Here is a 23,018-nt window from a genome sequence, read left to right as displayed (position 1 = left end):
AAGATGAGCGGCTCATACCGGTTAAAGATAATTTCCCTTATTTTGGAAGAAGAAAGAAGGTACCTATTAAGCTGCTTGCTGACAGGTCTAGGGACCTGGGTATACCTTGAATGACATGGCCACTGTGCCGCAAATTTCATAGTGGACTTCCCCAAGATTTCTGGCTTTCAAATAACCTGTTTTGGGAGTGTTGTTAATCCCCTTAAGAGGGACAACTTTCTAATATGTGTCCTAAGGCCCCTACACACTCGACGATATTTTGAATGATTTGGCCGATTCCGAAACATCGGAACTACAAATCACTCAAACGGTCAAGTGAGTATGCACTATGCGCGCTCCTGCGGCATCCTTCTTCGCATCTTCAGATCTTTTGTACATGCAGGAAGATCTGTCAATATCGTTAACGATTCCCCTCATTGAATGACCAGGTCATATGGTTACATTATATAGTTAACGATCTAACCACCAAACGATACAAGATATATTGTTTGGTCGTTTGTTAGATTGCACAGTGTGTATACACTAGATTGTTTGTCCGGGAGTTCAGGGGATATCATTGACGACATTGCATCATTTGCAAGTGGTCTAATGTGTACAAGGCTTAACTGTCTGAAAGAATGACATTTTTTGCTCCAATCCTGTGTTTCAAAACAAAGCTTTGAAATCAGACAACCCTGCAGTTCCATGATGTATAATAACATCATTAATGCATACTAACTATGTCTGTGTTTCTGTATGTTTCATTTGTTGAAAAATTTTAATACCAAAGTAGTGTGTGTGTGTGTATTTAGCAAATCTGATTACTTTTAGTTATTGCTTGAATATTGAGTGTTACACATATTTAACATCATTATATTATTAAATTGTTTTGCATGTGTGTGTGTGGTGTATGTAACTGATGTGTACTAAAATGGTGCCAATATTTATAATGTTAATATAGAGGCAAGGTAAATTGTTCCACGCTCACTTCAATTTCTATTGCTATATGTTAATACAAAAATGTATGCATTTAACATTATGACAATTAAACAGCTATTAGAATTTCAGTTTCACATAATACTATTAAAGTAAGTGATATATATATTGTGACCATTATCTGAACACTTAAAGGATGAACCGGTTCAGTTAAGAGTTAATTATCTAATTTGCATTTAAAAGTATTTGACCTATGTGGTCGTTTAGGATGCTGCACAAGCATTACAAAGATCTCTCTGTTGGCAGTAGAATAGAACTGGTAACTGCGCTGAGCAGTGGCGTAACTACTGTAGGTGCAGGGCGTGTGACTGCTACGGGGCCCGGACCGACCCAGGGCCCCGCCCTCCCCCTGCACCTATGGTGCAAGGCCTCGGTCTGCGGCCGCCCTCTCTGCATTCCCCCACCCCACACCCACACCCTCCTCACTCCCCTCTCCTCGACTTACCTGCTCCGTGGTCGCGTCCTCCTGGTCGGCTCCGCCTCTGATACTGGGAGAGGGCGTGGCCATCGATTTTCACCATGGTTAAAATTTCAACCTATGAAATGTTTATATAGTCTATATAGTGAAAATATCAGCAATACAAATTTTAGGGTTAGCATTTGGTTAGATTTAGGAACAATGTTGAAAATAGGCTCTTACATTGTGAACATGTGGACTTTATACAGTTGACATGTTGCATGTCTGCATCGTACATAATGATAGAGATGTGCGCCGACCCCCGTGTTTTGGATTTCTATCTGCTTTTGGATCTGGATTTGGTTTTGCAAAAACTGCCCTTGTGTGTTTTGGTTTTGGATCTGTATTTTTTTTTTTAAATCATCATGTGGCAGGATGATTACCTCCTTAGTGTTACTCCCAGAAGGGCAGAAGTGGGGCCAACTCTCGGTTGCTATAGTACCTGGACGCTCGTGATGGTTGGAGAGCAGTGAATGACAACCCAATAGCTGGAGGGGCACATATTAGATGCAAATCTGCACCTATGGTCACAAATTCAATGCATATCTGCAAGATGTCTGTGTCAAATACATAATTCATACAACCCCTACTATTTTAAGGATGGATGGACCTATATGATCCACTGTAATAGAGGACTCTATATGTGATGAACCACTTCTGCATTACCATAATGGCCAAGTGATACTTTTACCCCAAAGGACTCAATTTAGATTTTTAAACTAAATGGTTTCTATGATTATAGGTCCCAATGATTCTTTATGGTTTTATAAATAAAGGTAAAGGAAAACAAATCACCCAATTATAATGTTGTTACAAATGATTGGAGAGGTATGTTGAGAATAAACATTTGGTGAGTAAGGAATGTATCTACTGCATGACCACTCTCCCCTAGTGTTCTGTAGGTACACTTTATGTGGCCACTATGCTCTATTACAGTGGATCATATAGGTCCATCCATCCTGAGGGAATTTATGGACTGAAGACAGGGAAAGTCGGAAGGATTGATTAGTTTGTAAATTTATACATTTTAATGTTTTGATTCAGAAGAAAATGTATGAGGGAAGATCAATGTAGGATCAAGTTCTTCAGTTCCTGAACGACATCTTTTGATATGGAGGAGGTTAATTTTATACATGTAATAGAAATGCAGTGGCCTTGCTTGTGGAGGTACTGCTAAATAGTACACACTGTAAACAGATGTTTACTTTGTGCTAAGGGAGGTTGTTAGGGATAATGGGACCAAGACTTGCTCTTTACATCAGAGGAAAGCAGCCTGTAGCTCTTCGGTTGAACTACAACTCCCAGCATCCGTGCTGTTTGCCGGGCCTGCAGGAAATAGAGTGGCATGCCTCAGGTTACCACAGCCTGCTTTACAAACGTTACCGATGTGTCCTCATACATCTAGTGCTAGATGCTAGACAGCTCCCAACTGTCACCTCACAGGATGTGTTTGAAAAATGACAGTTGGGAGCTGATTGGCTGGCACCGTATCACTTTCTTATCACTTTTCACTCTGTCTCCTAACACTGCTTAGTACATAGACCCCTAATTGTTTAATTGAAAAACTGACAATTAAAATGTGTTTACTTTTCTTTTGTAGGACACTGAGACATCACGTAAATCTCTCTCAACTATTGAGAGGTACTTTTCCAGAGCGGCACAATTGAAAATTGAACCCTATTTTCTTGCACAGTAAGTTGGTCTGAGCTTGTTAATAAAACAATAAAAATAAAAATGTGTTATCGAATTTATACATTTGTGTGGAGAAATATAGATTTAAAACATATTGCCAGTTATTTCTTGCTGATGCATTGGTAAAACTCTGCCCCATACAGATTAAAAGAATGTTAATATGACTCACAGGATAACTGTCTTTGGAAGTATCAGGGCATAGGAAGGCCTATTGTTAAGCCTTGTCATAATATCAAATGTGATTGAATTAAGAGCCAAGCCAAGTTTTTCATTAGCATGTTAGTTCCTGAGCAGGTGGTATGGGGTAGTTCCATACTTGCCTTCGTTTGAAAAAGCATTTCAGGGAGAATGTGAAAGGAGCACCTAAGAACACGTGTTAAAGTGGGCGTGTACTGCTACATCTGAGAGGCGTGTCATAAAACTGACTTACATCCAGATGAAAACATACTGATACTTTTCAGAAAACACATGTAGCCATAGGGTTCATTGTGCCTTATAACCAATGCAGGGAAATCTTCCCCGCTGCCTAACCCTAAGTCCCCCCCGGGGAGCCTAACCCTAACCCTCCCTCCCCCTAGCCTAACCCTCTAGGGGGGGTGCCTAACCCTAAGTCCCCCCCTGGGTGTGCTAAACCTAACCCTGCCCCCCGCGGCTGCCCGCTCGTGGCGCCTGGCATCCCTTCGATCGGGATGCCGGGCGCCAGTGTCCCGGCATCAGTGAGATGAGCAGCGTCTACATCTAGATGCCGGGCATTTCAACCTCGCCGGGATATGACAGCCGGCGGTCGGTATAATGTCAGCCGGTTTCCCGATTGAAACCCCTGCTAACACCATGGGAGATAAACAAAGAGTTGTTTGGCAGCAAAAGGTATTCAGACATGAGCTGGTACAGTATTCAGACATATGTTAGCTTGACGTGAAGTTTATATTTCATTGATAGCTGGGAGCATCCAAATTCCCATAAAAATATCCAAAATTGATATATGCAGGTTGCATGCGACTTGTAAATCACTCAGAGATATGGGTCCAAAGAAATGAGATAACCTCACACATCACAAAGGCATAAATATTTAAACTCATATTGCAGCTAAAATAACATAGGATAATGTGAGAAAATCACATTTTAGGCAGTCCTTATCCCAGGAAAGCTATGTACAATTATTTAGATTTAAGTTAAAAGTTCTGTGAGCAGGTCGAGGGTGATCCCAGATATAACTAACTAGTCAGCAGATACTTGGATGACCTCATACAATGGAAAAATAACCCTTTGGTCAATGTTCAGACTTTGGAGATCAGTCTGATTAAGAGACTGTTCCATCAATTCAGCTATGTCCCCAGCACAGATTAGGTACCTGTTCATTTTGTACATTAATTTCCTTTTTAATTGCAACACATGTATGTAACCTGTAACATTTTTCATTGTAACATTTCTGTAATTAAGCAGTTTCTTCTTGATGTAAATAAAGTATTCTTTATAAATCTAATTCATATATGTTCCAGAACCCAGTCTTTGAAGAGGCAATTAGATTTCAAGGTTCTGATATAACTGTTAATTATTGCTAGAAGCAGGGGGTAGACCAGTTAAATGTGTGGCAGTCTGTGTTGCCGAGCCTGCACAATTGTGTAAGTGCTTTGGGGACCTGTGACCCTTTGTAATTACCACAGTTGGTGGCAGTACAGGTAGTGTGGTACCGTTGAGGTATTCAAATGGCCATAGTCAGTGTACAACCCATCAGGGATACAAATGAGGACCCTGACAATGTGTGTAACAATAACTTACTTGGCCAGGGCACCCAGCATATATGACTCCATCCTCTTCACCATAAAGTCCTAGGGGTTTATTTACTTAGTGTCAGGTTCTAAAACATGGCGCTTCCAATAGTGTTTATGCCCAATATTTAAATGATTTAATTAGCAAAACATGGCTAGTAAATGCATTGCTCTTTTAAATTTTGGGCCTAAACACTATTGGAAGACAGTTTTTTAACCGGAAGCGTAGTAAATAACCTGGTGTTTTGTTTTGCGTGCACGACATCAAAATACAATGACAACATGTGTCTGACGTTGAAACTGCTGCACTAGAGATATTCTGTTTATGGCACAGGATTGTGACACCATTTCTCATTACTGTCTGCATATTCAATTTCTGTTACTTACATAAGTGACTGAATAAAGCCAAACCTCCCTTTTTTTGCAATGTAGAAATACAGGTAATCGTAATAAATCCAAAGCATAAAAATAAAATAAATATAGTATTTATCAAGTACTATAAGCTTAGACCGTTGTCATCTGGGTCAGAGCCCCAGTGAGTGGGGATTATTATCTCTCTCCTGCATGGTGACCCTCAGACCTGGGCTTTTAGCTTGTTACCTGACAACCTGGCTTTGCAGTCTGTCGATGTCTCCTACACTGCTCATGGAGTATTGTACGATAATCCAGAGAGGACAGCTTCTGCACAAGCTCACCTGCCCTCTCACAAACTGGGGGAACTCTACTGAAGAGTATTGCCAATGATAGCGGCTGGAATGACTCTGGAATGACTCCGCTCTACGGAGCCAATTTGGCCTGGGCCCCATCGAGCAGTACTGGACAATATGGCTTTATATCATTCGCACAAATGGTATAAACCCAGGAAGTAGATGTTAAAGTTGATATATGTGAAATGTTTGTTTATATATAGTAATCTGTATACTGGTATTAGGTGTCCTTAGCTAATAGTTTAACCACCTATATACTGTATATCCATATAGTGAAATTTTAATTGGCTCAATTTCAGAGGAGTTGTCCAAATAATCAAAATTTATATTTTTGAAATAAGTTTCATTGTATTGTTTTTGAAAATTACACAATCTGTATTTTAAGGTTGGTTACAGGGTGAGTGCTGGGAGACATTTTTTGCTTTTTTTTACAGTACCATAGAGGAAGCAGTATTCTGGTTTCCTATCTACCTTAGCAGCTACCTAGTGACCGAGAAGTGATAAGCGCAACATTTTCTCTACTATTATATAACTGTCTGCAATGTGTTTGTCGACAATCTGTAGCCAACCCAATCAAAATATTAAATGACATCTTATATAAACAGAATATGTTGATAATTGCAGAATATTTATATGTATTTAAATAATTGACAGAAAACAAGTAAAGAAAGGCCATAAATCTACAACAAAATGTATAATTCGTTTGAGATATGGAACACTATATGAAATGAAAGTGGACTATTTTACTGACGTAGAACTTAAACAACAACTTTTTGAGCTGGTCACAATGGGAAACAAAGGTACTTTTTATTTATTCATTTACTGATTTAAAATAATAGACTTTACATGTATTATTACTGTTTGTATTTTTAATACCATCCACAATACTGTTTTCTATAACTACAATACAATTCACTCAAATTCAAGAGTTAAGCTATTTATTAAACTTAAGTTATGCCTAACAAGTTAAATAAGTTTTAAGGCCTAAAAAAAGTACGTCACAGCGCTCTGAATAGCCTACACTTCCGTCTACACACCCAAGACATGCTTACACTATGGCCAAAAGCCCAGTTACATCCACTAAGCTGCAAGTGGAGAGGCGGCTTAGTTGCATATGAGTCTGAATCACCATAGTTGCTCAAAGTTTCATATACAGGCTCTGACACATGCACAGTTGCTATAAATGTTGATATCCATCTGCTGAGATGACTCTAAATCAGGACCTATATGTTTTATTTTATTCAATTCAAAAAAGTCAGTAATAAATAGTATGCTGAAATATGTAATGTTTAAATTTGTACCCTGCAGTGTGGCTGAGTGTTATGTTTGGTAGCGAACTGGCATTCATGCCTTTAAAAAATTCTACAAGTCAATATTTTTGCATACCATGGGGGTAATTCAATTGTTTTTTGCATGGCATTAACTAATCGGCGCCTGACGGAGCATTTCAATTGTTGCTTCGATCAGGTGAGGGTGCCATGGCTGTACACATATCTGCTTGCAGCCTCCTGAGGTGAGCAGAAATGTACAAAAAGCCCATGGTTTGGGTGATCTAAAAGGACTTTAGACAGGTTTAGCCGCTATACACAGCTAAGCCCGCTGCTTTTGGGGAATGACAAGCACGATAATGGCCGCCCAAACCAATTGAATTGCTCCAGAGCCCATTAATTATGGAGGAGCTCAAAACAATTAAATTACTCCATTTGATGACAGTTTTGGTTGTAAGATGCTACAGTTTGCAACGTCTAAGCGTAGACTCCATGAATGAAAATTAGATTTCTGTGCTTAAATTAAATGTTTTTCTCTAAGTGCAATGGAGGGCACTGGACATCATCTCTATACACTCTTTGTTCTTGTTGCCATTTTTCTTTTTTTTTTTTTTTCATGGTTATCCTTGTCAGGATTATTGCTAGTGTTGGATAACTTTTCTTATCTCCCTCTTGTTATCTTTGTTTTTTTCCTTTGTGGCTTTGTTTTAAATTACTGAAGTTCCAAACAGTCATTAGGTGTATAGAGGTACTGACAGAGCCGTAACTAGACTTTTTGGTGCCCTGTGTCACGACCAGAGTTTCTCGGCATGGTGGTTGACGGGTATTAACTGTGAGGTCACTATGGCGGGGGGTGTCTGGCGGTTGCGCTGGTGTTTGGCGAGGGGAGTTGGCTGTGCGTGGTTCTGTGCGGGCATGTTGTCGCTTTGGGCTGGTGAGACCTGGTGGTGCTTTCGCTCCGCTCCGGCATGGGTGCCGCCATCTTGCCTCTGGTCACGTCACCTAATTGCTCAATCCTGGTTTGTCACATGCTCTCTCTGGCCAGTCATGGCACAGCACTTGGTATTTAGGGAGGTTCAGAGCCTTACTTCATTGCCAGTGCAATGTGTTTCTCAGCATAGCTGAGAGAGAGTTCCCTGTGCTCACCACCTGTTCCTGTGAAACACTACCTGCCTGCTTGTCTGCTCCAACCCCGCTGGACTACCCTGCATCCTCCATTACCTTCCCCTTGCCTGAGTACCTGAGTCTGCTGTTCACCCTGCACCTTGCCTCCACTGGCACTCTGCTGGATGATTCTACCTCAGCCTGCATTCTTAATTTCAACCACTACACCTGATTTTCCCTGCCTGTCATTACCTGGACATTTTCTCTATTAACCAGTCATTACCTGGACAGTTCCCTTTGTCTGCCACTACCTGGACATTTTCTATTAACCAGTCACGATCTGGACATTTTCCATTGCCGGTCACTAACTGGACTTTCTCCCATTACTTCACCACTGCTCCCAAGTGCACTAAGTGCTATATCTGGACTTTAGTTTTTGTCATATTCATGTCTACCAAACCACTCATTAAAAGTTCCTCATTTTCATTTAAACCTGCTTCAGTGTCTCCTCCTATCACCACCCCGGGCCCACAACAAAACCAGAACCTCACACCCTGTGCCAGAGAGAGCATTGGTGCCCCCCCTCCTCCATTTTTTAAATAGGGACATAAGATAGTGCACCTGAAAAAGGGCCATGGCTTCATGGGGGTGGTCCAGGGAAGAGATAGGGGAGGCCAGGAGATGCTAGGGATAAAAGAAGAAGCAGCTACAAGTGACAATGATAATAAACATGAAAAATTACAGCCCAAACAACTCCCCCTGCCCTGCGGTGCCCTGTGCCATGGCTCAGGTCGCACTACTCTAGTTACGGCCATGGGTACTGAATTTTTGGAAAGTGCCTAAGCTCCTGTAACTGCATTCTTTTCCCCAGTGTTTCAGTGTCCCCTAATGGACTCAGATTTAATAAAAATATATTTTTTAGGCTACTTCAAACTAGGGATGTGCAGGCTCAGATAGGTTCGAGTTTGCATGCCGAGTTCGGATTTTTCCCTCCAAAAAAACAGAACTCAGAAAGAGGCTAAACATCATCTTGCATGGACAAACATCATCATTCCTGGACAAAAGTCCAGGAATGATGATGTTTGTCCATGCAAGGTGACGTTTAGCCTCTTTCTGAGTTCCGTTTTTTTTGAGGGAAAAATCCGGACTTGGCGTGCAAACTCGAACCTATCCGAGCCTGCACATCCCTACTTCAAACAAGAAATTCACTTTATTTACATAAACATTCATATATAGCACTGTAAGGGTTGCTTACATACCATAAAATAATGCAAACCAGTACTGCTTCTATATTTTTGTAAGTGCACCATTTTGTCCATTGGTACTTTAAATTTACACCTAGTGTTCATTCAGGCACCTGTCACAACCTGTGCAGTTCCTCTTTCCTACCTGGGGTGTTGCTCTCTGCTCTGGTGCTTCTAGCACCCTTAGCTGATGCAACAACCTTCTGTAATAAAGACTAGTGTGTGCTACAACCACTAGAGCAGAGAGTAACACCCCAGGCTAGAAAGTGGAACTGCTCGGGTTGTGACAGGTGCAGGGGGCTAGAATGAAGACTACACACCCACTTCCAGGTCCTTGGATCTGACCCTGAAAAATCAATCTGTGATAACCTTTATGAATTTGTGCATATATTAGGATCGCCTACTTTATGAAATTAAAGATTTCTGTAATGTAAAGATCTGTAGATCAAAGTACAGCAATCATCTGTAAGGCATTGAAATGCCAAAAAAGTCTCACCTAAAATAAGAATAAATTGTAATTAGTAACTGCTAATAAAATTCTACACCAATATTATAATTACTCTAACTTCTTCATTTTACAGACTCTCTAGTCCATACCAATGAAAATTTAAAAAAGGAAGCACAAGAATGTTTAGAGAAGAGATATGAAATTCTAACTGGTCACACATTTTCTGATACTGCTAAGGTAAGTTTAAGTTCTTCTCCCCAATAAAGACTTTGAATAACCTACTCAGAATGGAAAATAGCACTGATGAGGAACTGCGTGTTTAAAAATTCCACCTTTGAAATGGCAGATACATATCAGGGTGCCAGGGTGCTGAACCAGCAAGAGACAGTGAGAGCCAATCAGAGATACCAATGTGCCCTGTTGCTTAGCAGCAGCCTAGAGAGGGAAGGGAGTCCGAGATTGAACAGGGTCATGTCTGAGGCAAAAGAGACTGAGAGACAGCCTCCAACAAACCCATGAAGATGCCCTGTAGCCAGGAGTCAGTGGAGGCATTCCTGTCAGGAATTTAAAAAAAAACCATTGGAACACCATCAAATGATTTTGATTTGATGGCAAACATCAGACCACCACCATCAAATGGTAAAAGCACTACCATCAGATCAAAAACACTGATGGATAGTAACCATCGGATTCCAATGTCCATCCCTATGCTGAACCTGCTGCTGGACTCCTGCCACTACTGTGCCATTGTGAAGTGCTCCCTCTCCAACCTGAACTTTTTGCTGAGCCACATGCCCTCGGTGAACAGGAGGCACCTCCCATGGGTGTCAGCGATGTTCTTGGATAAGGGCACCATGGCACTGAAGTTCAACAGGAAGCTTAGAAAATACAAGGTACATTGTGCAAAGAGGACATTGCTCATCGCCGTGTTCGGCAGCAGGGAAGTGGTGCGCATTGAGGCTTCAGAAATATGCACTATTGCCCCAGGGACATGCTGCTGATAATGCTTACTGCAGCTGCAATTCAAATCTCATCCATGACCCTCCTGCCCTTCCCAGCACATCCGTGTGCCCAGGCCTCAGCCAACTGCAGGGCAGCAGCAGTGGGGGTTGTGGTGACACTGGTGAGATGCAAGGGGCAAGAGTGAGAATATATAGGGAGGGACCCAAGACTGCAGACCCTAACTTTAATATATAGCGAGGTGCTACCATGCTTGAAACTTACATTGTCACACACGAAAAGAAAAAAGTGCAGGTGCACACTCTGTAGTCAAACTGAAGTAGTCAAATTTTGGCCAAAAATATGGGCCTGTCCACCATGTCCAGCGACTTCATTAGCCAGGTCACTAACATTACTATGGTGCAATTCCAGGGCACAGGACCCCCCAGGTCAGCAAAACCAAACCACCCCAAGGCATCACACTATTGAAAGATATATTCATAACAGATGGTATAAGCCAGAATGGTACACTCCCAAGATGGTATAGAACCCGGGTGCTCGTAAAGGGGTATAGCAAACTGGACTAATGAGTATGAAATATTCCCACTGTCACTCCTTCACTTCATTACGCGTTTCGAAGCTCTCTGGTGTCTTTATCAAGTGGAGTGACTACAGTTGATTCATATCAATAACATCCTCTTTTTAGTTTAAAAACATCTAAGTTTAAAGGGATGTGAAGTCTCCCTTTAACAGGTACACACAGCATTCGTATCTGCTGCGCCATCTTGTCCACACTGGATAAAGTTTTATAGGGACGACATCATGTCCCACATGACCAGATGTTAAAAGACAATCAAGTTTTATTCAATAAAAACTTTATACGCATAACTTTAGATATCAGGAGATAATCATATTCAGTGTTCCATAATAGTTGATCAAATGATCGTATTAGATGGAAAAACAGAACACGGAGCACCTGGATGGAGTTTTCAACAAAACGTTATACGTATATGTTTGGATACCAGAGGGAACTCATATGATGTGTTCCATAGCCGCCAATCATGTTATCACATAGGACTGAAAAATAGAGCACCTGAATACTTCAACAAGTATTTACCCAAAATATAAAAAAACACATAAACAAATAAATAGTAAGTTATAAATGACAATTACATAAAATACTAAAAAGAGAGTACATAAAAACTCTATTCAAAAATGATAATACAGTTTTTATACATGTCATCAAGAAACCAGCAAAGAATATAAGATATTTAACAACACAAAAAAAAGTATACAGATATTGGAGAGTACATATAAACCACTACGCAAATGATCATTTAATAAACCATTTTACCTCAAACTCAACGTTTAAGCCTTTTGGTTTTAGGGTCTTAAGATCATATATGTACCCAATCTCTGTTTGTGCTCATTTTTTATCCCTATCATTATTTCTCCAGTTGGCCTTTACTAATGAAATGGCTGCAATTTCTTCAGACCTGTGACAGAACAATTATGCTTGTCTTTGAAGTGCTGAGAAAAGGGATTTGTCTCTGAACCCTTTACAACATTTCTTACATGTTCCACCCATCTGATTTTTGCTGCTCTAGTGGTTTTGCCAATGTAAACTAATGAACAATTACATTCTATAGCGTATATAATATATTTAGTATGACAGGTAATAAAATCTGTAATTTTTACAGTTTGACCATGTGTAGAAAACTCTGTGATTTTACATTCGCCTGGACAGGACTTACACATTTTGCACTCCCCACATCTGTAGAACCCCTGATTCTTAGGTAATAACCTATTTCCATCCATTGGAAGTGCACTAGAAACTAGACTATTTGTAATATTTGCTGCTTTCCTATACATAAAATTTGGAGTCGGGGTGAGAACTTTTCTCAAACAGTCATCCTTTAAAAGAATCCCCCAATTCTTCCTAATAATATTTTCAATATTTATATCTTTTATTAAACTTAGTACAAAAATTAAGATTATAATGATCTTTAGTATTGTCAGGTTTTAATCACACTACTAACAAGTGTTCACGTTATATAGATTTAACCTCATCTAGTGCTTGACTAAGAAGTTTAGGTTTATAACCCTTCTGTTTGAACCAATCTATTAAGCTCTCAGCTTGTAAATTGAAGGTTTCAATATTGGAACAATTACGTCGTAAGCTGACAAGTTGTCCTTTAGGGACATTATTGAGCCACCTCAGCAAATGATTACTAGTACTACCTATATAAGTATTCGTATCTGTAGGCTTTATAAAATTGCTTGTAGTAATGTTCCCATTTATAATTTCAAGTTTCAGGTCTAATAAATTGACAACGCTATTACTGATCGAAAAAGTCAAATAAATGTTCAATAGATTAGTGTTCAAATATTGGCAAAACAAATAGCATCTCTACCTCCTCGCCAGATAAACAACACATCATCTATATAACGCCTCCAGGACCCAGGTTTGTGCTCCAGTTATGCTAACTCCAGACGGAAGACTCCTCCCACCTGGACATGAATAAATTAGCATAACTGGGTGCAAACCTGGTGCCCATTGCTGTACCAACTTCCTGTTTATAAAAGACGCCATCAAAGTTGAAATAGTTGTTGCTCAAAATAAATTAAATCCCATCTAGGATAAAATTCTTCAGATTTTCATCTGAGTTATTTTTTCCCAATGTATTTTTAACTGCATCAATCCCTTTCTTATGGGAAATGATGGTATAAAGGGATGAGATGTCTGGAGTTATTAGCAGGAGATCCTCCTCCCATTTCACATCCTTTAACTTTTTTTAAACGTCCTTGCTGTCCGTTAGATAGGATTTTTCTTGTACCACCAAGGGTTGCAGGTAGTGGTCAATTAAAGATGACAAATTGGCCATAAATTAATATGTCCCCGATACTATGGGGTGACCTGGTGGGTGCAATATATCTTTATGTACTTTAGGCAAAAAATACAAGACAGGAATGGAGTACTGATCATTAATCAAATATTCTGCCATTTCTTTAGTATATATACCCACTGATGAATATTGTTTCACTAAATTATTTAAAGAGGAGAGGATATTGGTTGAAGGATCTTCTTTAAGCCTCCTATATGTATTACCTACATTAGGCTGCCTAAAACTCTCATTGAGGTAATCAGCTTTATCTAAAATCACAATTCCCCCCCTTATCGGCTGGTTTTATAATAATGTCATGATTTTCATGTAACGATTTTAAGGTTTTTCTTTCTTTTTTGTGAAGTTATTTTTTCTATTTGGGGGAGCATGTTTAAATGTTTTAAAATCTTCTAACATGCTTTTGTAGAAAGTTTCCACAAAGTACCCATTCATCTAAGAGGGGAAGAAGGTGGATTTTTTCTTTAAATATATTTGGTTCGTACCCTTGATCTAGTTCTTTATCTGACAAAAATCTTTTTAAAGTCAACTTACAGATAAATTTCTGTAGATCTATGAACAGATCAAAATGATTAATATTATTTTTGGGTGCGAACTTAAGATCTCTCTGTAATACTTTTGAGCTCAATGTTATCTAATACATATTTGCTAAGACTAAAAATCTTGGCTGAATCATTGTCATCCAATTTTATTGTTGATATCATTTTATACTGAACTGTTTTTTCTTTTTCCCAACCCTTCTAGTTTTATTATTAGAAATTTTTAGAAATATTGGTTCCGTGGATTTCTCCTCGTGAACCTTCTTCTCTCTAAAAAATAATCCTCGTTATAATTGTTCAAGACTTCAAAACTGTTCTGGTTAATAGGAAAAGGACTACAATCATTCTCTCTCTGTTCATTCCTATATCCAGAATATGTATTTTTTGTATTACCATGGACTAGACCTATTTTAATATATGAAGATTGTATGCCTTCTGGTTTTCTAAATACTTTTCTGGATCTTGACATATATTTGTCCTTATTTTTAGGATCAAATGTATAATTAGAGTGATCAACATATGTATGTCTGTTTTGGTTACTTTGTAAATTTTGATTATTCTCAAATTTCCTATCCATATGTACTAACCCTTGAACTTCCTTTCTTGAGGTGGACGGTCGTGTATTTCCACCTTTATCTTTTTTCAATAATGGGTATTCAGAAATATTACTTTCAAGGATATTAAGTTGTCTATAGTTTAATAACCTCTAATCATCATTAACCTACTTCACTAATATCTATCTAACTAGAAATGACGACAGACACAGAAATTTTTTATTTAAATAAGGCCACAACTTTTATTATTTAATTTTAACTAATCAAATTTTTATTAGAAAAAGAAGGTGGCCAAAGAAAGCATTGCTAATCTCAGCTCTAGCCCAAACATTCTTCACTATCAAATGGGGGGAGGCGGCTGTACACCCCCCGACGCAAACTGAGCCGTGGAGGCCTAAACTCCCCCATCTATTGGCTTAGCACTGCTGGGGCCCAACCTTAATGAAGAAGCTCAGGTCCCCCATTGGACAGAGACAGCTCGCCCTGCGAAAGGGAAGGTGCCCCCAACAGCTATAACTTGCGTCCACTATTGGCCGCTGAGAAGCAATACTTTCCCGCCAAAGCAGCGATCACTAAAATCGCAGCCCGTCACCAAGTGACCCTATAACTATTTTTTCAAAATTGAAAAAATTTCCTGAAGGAACACTCTCATCCCATCTTCACTAAGATGAATCCCATCATTGCGGAAGGTTAATGGGTCATCATACCGGATACCCGGATGCCTTGCCACAATGCCTCCTAAGCTAATGATGTGTTTGCCAACCGCAGCATTAACTTTCCTATGTATGCGGTCAATTACCGGTCCTTTGTGAGGGCACCTCCAGACCCAACGCTGTACTATGTCTGACCAAACAATTTGCATTGAGTTATGAACTGAATGCCATTTATCAACATCTGCCCTTATGTTAATTATAAGTTGTATCTCTGTCCAACTACCTAAATCATTACCCCCTGCATGTATGACTAGGCATCCCGGGGGTCCCCATTTTTTTATGGAATCCTCAATTAAACGATCCATACCCTCCCACTTTAGACCCCTGATACCTATCCACCTAACCCTCCGACCATTGAGCAATGTAGTAGCCTCCATGGCCGATGCCGAGTGGGCCGCCCAATAAATGAACGAGTGACCCACGAACCAGACTTCTGAAGAGGTCCGGAGAACATCTGTAACAGATATAATCCGACATATAATTAATAATAAATCCAACCAATCAATGCCATGCTCACACAAACAACATAAAAGGTTGGGATGGGGGGGGGGAAGGGGAGTGGAGCGCAATAGTACGGGCAACCCAGACGAAGGTAAAACCTGTATAATAAAAAAAAACCTTAGTTAAAGGGAAAAAATTTAGGGCAAATCCCTTCGTACCCCCACAATAGTGGCGAGTTAAATTGACTAAGCCTGGGTTTACCCCGCAGAGAGCGCATAATGCCTAGCGCTGCGCCTTACTGTGAATGTACTTTTTATATGCTGCTGACTTCCATCTGCCAAGTTCTTTAATGGCCGGTTCAGAGCAACCCGCTTCCGCTGCGCAAGTGGCCGCCCCTATACGGAATGAATGTGTGCCATATGCTGCCACATCCAACCCCAAAAATACTAAGCATCGCTTAAACACTGCAGAAAACTGAAATCTAGTAAGCGGTGAGCCATCTGCATGCGTCAACCAATGCTCGCTATCCCTGGGACGTACTCTTGAGTAATTTTCTGCTAAGGTTACCGGGCACACCTCTCTAACAACTTGAGCTGGAACCGTCACCCATTTTCCCTTACCTAGCTGATCTGTTTTAGACCTATGAATTTTACACAGTAGGGCCTTAGGCTTTTGTACCACATTTTTTCCAAGAAGACCAGACTGCACAGATTGCTTGGAGGCGGCTACTAGCTCACAAACCCTAAATGCTCCAAAGAAGGCCATGGAGAATGCGTTTTGAAACAATATTGTTTCAAACTCATTGGAAGCTACATTGGGCAAACAACTAATTAGGTCCTTAAGCTAGTCCAAGTCAATGGGACGTCTCTTATCCTCCTTTACTCCTTCCGATTTGGCCCAACCCTTCATTGCTTTTATAATTAAAAATGATTTTGTGGGGTCATTTCTACCATGCATCTTTGAGAAATATGAAATCCCTGCCAATGCCGTAGCAGTCGATGCTCTAGATCGACCTTGTTTGTAACACCACCAAACAAATGCACTTAAGCTCTGCTTGCAGGTCTTACCTTCGCAAAAACTAGAAACCCGAAACTGTTCCCAATCTTTCCATGCTTTGGAATAGGCCCGTCTCGTGGACGACGCCAACGCCATGGCAGCTAATCCTTCTAACCCGTCTCGATAATCTGCCAGACAGAGGAAGGGCATTTTAAACCTTGTAGATTCGCCTTGGGAGCGATCGCTCTGAATTTCAACCACTGGAAAAGTGAAAGTGCGTCGGCGATGCAATTGTCTACTCCCGGGACATGTTTCGCCTGAAAAAAGACATTTGCCTCCAAACACTTAAGCACTAGATGTCGTAAAAGACGCAACGCCAAAGGTGATTCAGCTCTCTGATTATTTATAGCTTGTACCACCCCTAAATTATCACACCAGAACACAATGTTCTGGTTGCGAAGTTGCTGCGCCCATAATTCAACTGCAACAACTATTGGAAAAAGCTCCAATAGCAGTAGGTTTGCGGTCAAACCGGAAGTATGCCAAGCTTGAGGCCACTGTTCCGCGCACCATTCCCCATCTAGGTACGCACCAAAACCTACCGAACCTGAAGCATCTGTAAACAGTTGCAAGCAGGGGCTGTCTGTGGGCCCATTCAACCAAATCCTAACTCCATTAAAGTCCCTTAAGAATGACAACCACATGGTCAGATCATCCTTTATTTCCCTAGATAATCTAATTTTATGATGCGGAGAAGTGAGCCTGGCTGTAGCCCTTTCAAGCTTCCTACAGAAAACCTTTCCAACCGGTATTACCCTACATGCAAAATGCATTAAACCTAAAAGGGATTGAACTTCCTTAAGTTCGATCTTGTTACCTGATAAAGAACCGCTTATCTGTTCCGTTAATCGCTGTACCTTGTCTAATGGTAAACGGCAGCATCCCATTACCGTATCAATTTCGATACCTAAGTAAGACAAACAGGGTGCAGGACCCTCCATCTTATTCTGAGCAATAGGTACCCCCAAAACCTTAAACAGCGACCAGTATTGAAAACAATGTTTTCTTACATGCCTCACTATCCCGAGATCCGACCACCAGAAAGTCGTCCAAATAATGTGCGACCCCAGTGTGACCTGTACCCGCTTGCACACACCATTGCAAAAAGGTACTAAACTTTTCAAAAAAAGCACATGATATTGCGTAACCCATGGGTAAACAACGATCAATATAATATTGTCCTTTAAATCTGAAACCCATCAACCTGAAGGATTCCGGATGCAAAGGCAACAGGCGAAAAGCCGATTCGATGTCGATTTTAGCTAACATAGCCCCTGGACCAAAACTTCTAATTAATGCCAAAGCTTCCTCAAAGGACTGATACTTTACACTAGCAATCTCAGGATCAATGGCCTCATTTACTGAAGTACCTGCTGGGTAAGAAAGATGTTGAATCAAACGAAATTTTCCTTCCGTCTTTTTTGGTACAACACCCAAGGGTGAGATGCACAATTTTTCTATAGGTGGGCTGTTAAACGGCCCAACCATCCTACCTAATTTTAGCTCAACATCTAACTTAGCCTGCACCTCCTCAGGAAAATCCCTGGCGGAACGAAGGTTGCGCAAAGCAGTGGCAACCACCGGTCTGCAAACAGGAATTCTAAAACCCACAGTAAAACCCTCCCTAAGAAATTCGGCATCAAGCTTGTTTGGATACCACCCCAACCATTTAGACAATTGCGATAATTGCACTGGGGTAGGGCTCTATTTAACTCATTTCCGAGATATTGTCGCCGAGGGGGCTGCTGCTGCCGTTCCTCTCTGGCATTCCTTTGCAGAATGCCCTCCCCCACAATTGGAATAAAGGTGTCGAAAATGACAGCTCGCCCCCCGATCACATTGGCCTCCATTGAAAGCAAAACATTTCCCTTTTTGAAAAGTGTTTTGCTTCGCTCTAGCTGCCGCAAACTGTTTTTTACTAACCGCTACCTCCGGTCCCCCTTTCTTCTGGTGAGTGACTTCTAACCATACCTCTACGTCTTTAAATCCAAAAGACATAATGGTATGCCCGTCCTGTTTCTTACGAAACTCTTCGTCGTAAGATCGACAAATATTGCCCCTAGATTTTACGTACATACCATGTATCAAATGTATATATTTTAAAATGTTCAAATACTCTGTGGGCCTAGATTCCGCATAGCATGCCCCAAAAACTAGCATACCATTAAGCCAGTTATTGTAGCATCTATAGGCCTCCTCCCCTATGCCACCTGATGCCTTTGCTGCTGACAAACCTTTTCTACCTTCCTCGGTAATTTTGAACATATCCTCAAAACGTCCTTTAACTATCCTTTCTTTTATGCTCCTGCGCAAACCTCTTGTGATTGCTGTATTCGCGCAATGCACTAAATCTCCACCGCTGCTAGAATGGCTAACTGTCTGCGCAGAATGCTTGCTGGAATCGCTCTTATGCGAGCCCTTAAAATGTTCCTCTAAAATTTTCATAATTTTCTTTGGCCTCTTAGGCTAGCCCGAAGAAGAACTACTATCGCTAGTGTAAGAGCTAGTGTGATCTGATGTCTGTGTAATAGCACCATACTCACCGGCACTAGATGTACCTGCCACTGGCTCCATTGCTTAAGAGACACTCTTCTCCCTCGCCTTCCCATCGCCTGCCTCAGATGTCGCCATTGGCACGGATGATCCAGCGTCTGCCGCTGCCATTGAGGATGCAACTGGAGGAGCGGCTGTTGGCAATATAACAGGAGAAGGGGTTGGTGTGACTTGCGCCTGTATTGTTAAAGCTTGCTCCCGAACTACGCTCGGGGTAGGAGCTGCATTAGCGTTAGCTATTGAAGCATTCAATTGTGATTGCCTGGGCCAATTAAATGGAGAAAAATACCAGGTTTGCGGAGACCAATATGGGAAAAAACCCATGCCAGCTGGATTAAATCCGCTTGCTGACGACTGCATATTTTGAGGGGGAAATGGCCAGAAGGGAAAGGTGAGGTTGCTAATATTAGCTGCTTGTGCATTAAAACCGTGCCCAAATGGAAAAACGGAATAAAATGAGGGGGGAACACCTGACCCACTTAAGCCAAGGTGCGCCTGTGGGGGTGGAGCAGAAGATGACGCCGCTGACTCGGAAAAAAGTAGCGGCAATGTAGGTGGAGGAGCAGAATTCTCAGGTTCAGCTACAATAGACAAACAATCATCCTCCTCACTAGGCGTGCTGGAACCACTGGCAGAATCCAAATGCAACGCAGGCAGGATAGGCTGCACCATATCTTGGGATGAAGGTGTGACCTGCTGTAGAACTGCTTGTGTACTGGAACCCCTGGTCCGACATGCTGGTGAAATGTCTGTCCTGCTGAACTTGCACTGTGTGAGGGGCTATGACAGTGAGGCTGTCTGCAGGGGGGGTGGAGGACAATGATAAAGGAGGCGGGGCTAAAGGGGCCAAGTCTCTGTCAGCACTAGCTGACTCGTGAGAGACCTGGCCAGTATATGAGCCTAAAATGGCTGCGGGGGGGCGTGGCCAAAACGGCTGTGTCTGCCTCATTAATGGCAGACACCCGCCGCCCTTTACGACGCCGGCCGAGCCCACCCGGGCCGGGGGAACACTCAGTGAGCTGTGAGGGAGGGAGAGAATGGGCGCGCTAATCGCAGCAGGTCCCGGCAGCATGCACGCGGCGGGAGTGACTAAGCCTCCCGCCAGAAGAGCCGCAGTCACCACAGGGGGGGGAAATGGCGCCGGCATCAGGTGCGCGCTGGCTGGTCCTGAAACCAGCTCAGCCGCTGCGAATGCCGCCAGCGCACCATCGGCGGCAGCATGAGGGAGGTATGGAAGGCTGGGGGCGGAGGGGCATGCCTTTTTGAAGCACGCCGCGATGAAGGGAGCTGCTGGGCTCCAGAGGAGGGCTGGGGGAGCTGCCCAGCAGGGTTTAGGTGCCTGCGGACTGCGGAACCAGATGAAAGGGGGTGAGAAAATTCAGCCAAACGGCTGGGGGGGGGAGCGGAGTGCTGCTGTCTCGACATGTCAAAAAATTGAAAGGAAAATTTTTTTTTAAGAATGTAATAAATTGAAAGAAATGAATAATAAATGATAATGTAGACAAAATAATATAACCAAAGGGATAATGAATAAAAGAATAAGAATATTATTATATTTAACAGGCCAAACAATTTGACAGGACCAAGTTGTGGCACACAAAACACTTAGCCTTCCGGAATCCTGGGAATCCTGGAGCAAAGAGGAAGTCCTTAGCTTCCACTTAAACCTATATAAATTCTAAAGACCCGTCCTACCTACGCTCTGATAGGACAAAGAAACACAGGTCCTACCGACCTGTCAATCAACAACTATGTAACCTGGTTTCTTTATTACTATCGGCTCCAAGCCTATACACTTATGTAGCTTTAGGCTTATGCAGCCTTCAGCTACCTTTACTTTATCTCGATGGAATTTTCTTTGTTTTTTAGAAATTAAATCTCTTTCGTTTTTCTTTATTTTTTCTATAATACGATTCTCAAACATTTTATATTCTTCCAAATCCATGAAAGGGTTAATAAAAATTTCTAAATGTGAGATCTGTTCCTCCAGAGACATAAGCTCCTTTCTGTGTTCTTGTAGGATAAGTTCAATCACGGAAAATGTAAACCCAGTGATAATTCTTTCCCATGCTTCTCTAAATGTGTCAGTGGATGTAACAAATGATGCTTTCTTATCAATCCTAAATCCTTTAGGAACAATTTGTGCTGAAATATAGTGCTCAAGGGTAACTATTTCCCACCACACTCTATTTTCTTTTAGAATGGTGTTTTTTAATTTCTTCATTATACCCTCTAAAGTTTAGTTGGTCACAATTATACAATCATCCTGTATGGGTGAGGAAAAAATCTTTTCTACCATCATTGATCTATTCACTCTATGGGGTAAATTTACTAAGAGTCGAGCTTTTGTGAGTTTGTGTGAGTTTGAGCGAGTTTGCAAATTCACATGAGTTTTTCATCTCGCAAATTTACTAAAGAAGTGAGTTTTCTTTTTTCACTGTTAAAACTCATGTGAGTTTGCAAACTCAAAAAACTCACCATCGGCCAAAATCGGAAGTACTTTAGATGAAAAAGATGAAACTCGCAAATTTACTAAGATTCGAGTTTCCAATCTCATGTGAGATTGTGGCAAACTCACTGTGAAATAGAAGTTTTAAACACTCAACTCCTGAGCTGCGAGTTTGGGTGAAAACATACACAAATATTTTTTATTTTTTTTAACTTGTTTAAGTAGAGTTAATTATTAAAAAAAAAAATTATGTGAGGTCCCCTCCCAAAAGACTAACCAGCCCCGGACTTGCCAGCCTGTCCTGGTTCCTAAAATTATGGGAAACAAAACGAGTAGGGTTCCCTCATAAATTAGGTACCAGCACCAGTCTGCAAGGTCAGTCCTGGTTTTAATTTTAGGGGTGAAAAATTTGGCGTAGGGGTACCCCTAAAATTAAAACCAGCACTGGACCCTTTCTAGCGGGGACCTGATGACACAGCTAGGGGTTACCTTTCACCGGGCCCCCCAGCCGCAGCATCAGCCCTGACCGCTAGTCAGCCCTCCAATAAAGGGGACCCCCTCTCCAGGGCACCCTTGGCCTAGGCTGATAGCCCGGGGCTATCCCCGCAACCCCGGGTGGTGGGTGGCGGGTTGATAGTGTAGGTGTAGTGTTAAAAATTGAATTAACAACATTGTCTTTACAGTAGATCTGCAGGTCCCAGCAAGCCTCCCCCGCATGCTGGTACTTGGAGAACCACAAGTACCAGCATGCGGGGTATTAAGGGGCCACTGGTACCTGTAGTTCACCTGTAAAGAAATGTGTAAAAAAACACAACACACACCGTGAAAATAAAGATTACTTACATACATACACACACATACTTACCTGCTCCCAGATGTTGACGTCCCCTTCTCAACGTAAAGTATCCAATGGTTGTACCTGTAAAAAAAGAACCATTACTCACCTTTTGTCCCACGATGTTCTCCGCAGTATTCCAAAGAGGGCCCAGGTGAAACTGTAACAAGACGCTACAGCATATTGTTACAGTATCGCTAATTACAGCTCCGGCCTTGAGCTATCATTAGTGCTGTGGCGCCAGCCAATCAGCGGTGGCTTCCATTAGCGGATGCTCATTGGCTGGGACCCACGTGGGCTTAGCCAATGAGCGGCTCCTCCACGTGGGTCATCTGGGAGCAGGTAAGTATGTGTGTGGACATCATCGCAATT

The 23,018-nt window shown here is 41.6% G+C and overlaps 1 protein-coding gene across 2 annotated transcripts in view; it reads left to right on the top strand.

Annotated features, from left to right (window-relative positions):
- LOC148501326 (uncharacterized) overlaps positions 1 to 23,018 on the top strand; it is a 667,086-nt gene that overhangs the window by 161,373 nt on the left and 482,695 nt on the right. For both annotated transcript variants that reach the window (XM_088450637.1, XM_088450636.1), the window contains exons 6-8: positions 3,033 to 3,124; positions 6,255 to 6,400; positions 9,798 to 9,901. In XM_088450637.1, coding sequence (XP_088306763.1) covers positions 3,033 to 3,124; positions 6,255 to 6,400; positions 9,798 to 9,901 — 342 coding nt within the window. The remainder of the gene's footprint in view (positions 1 to 3,032; positions 3,125 to 6,254; positions 6,401 to 9,797; positions 9,902 to 23,018) is intronic.

This window comes from Taudactylus pleione, unplaced genomic scaffold, assembly GCF_031769625.1.
Source record: "Taudactylus pleione unplaced genomic scaffold, aTauple2 ptg000520l, whole genome shotgun sequence".
Classification (NCBI taxonomy): domain Eukaryota; kingdom Metazoa; phylum Chordata; class Amphibia; order Anura; family Myobatrachidae; genus Taudactylus; species Taudactylus pleione.
This window is presented reverse-complemented; position numbering and strand designations above follow the sequence as displayed.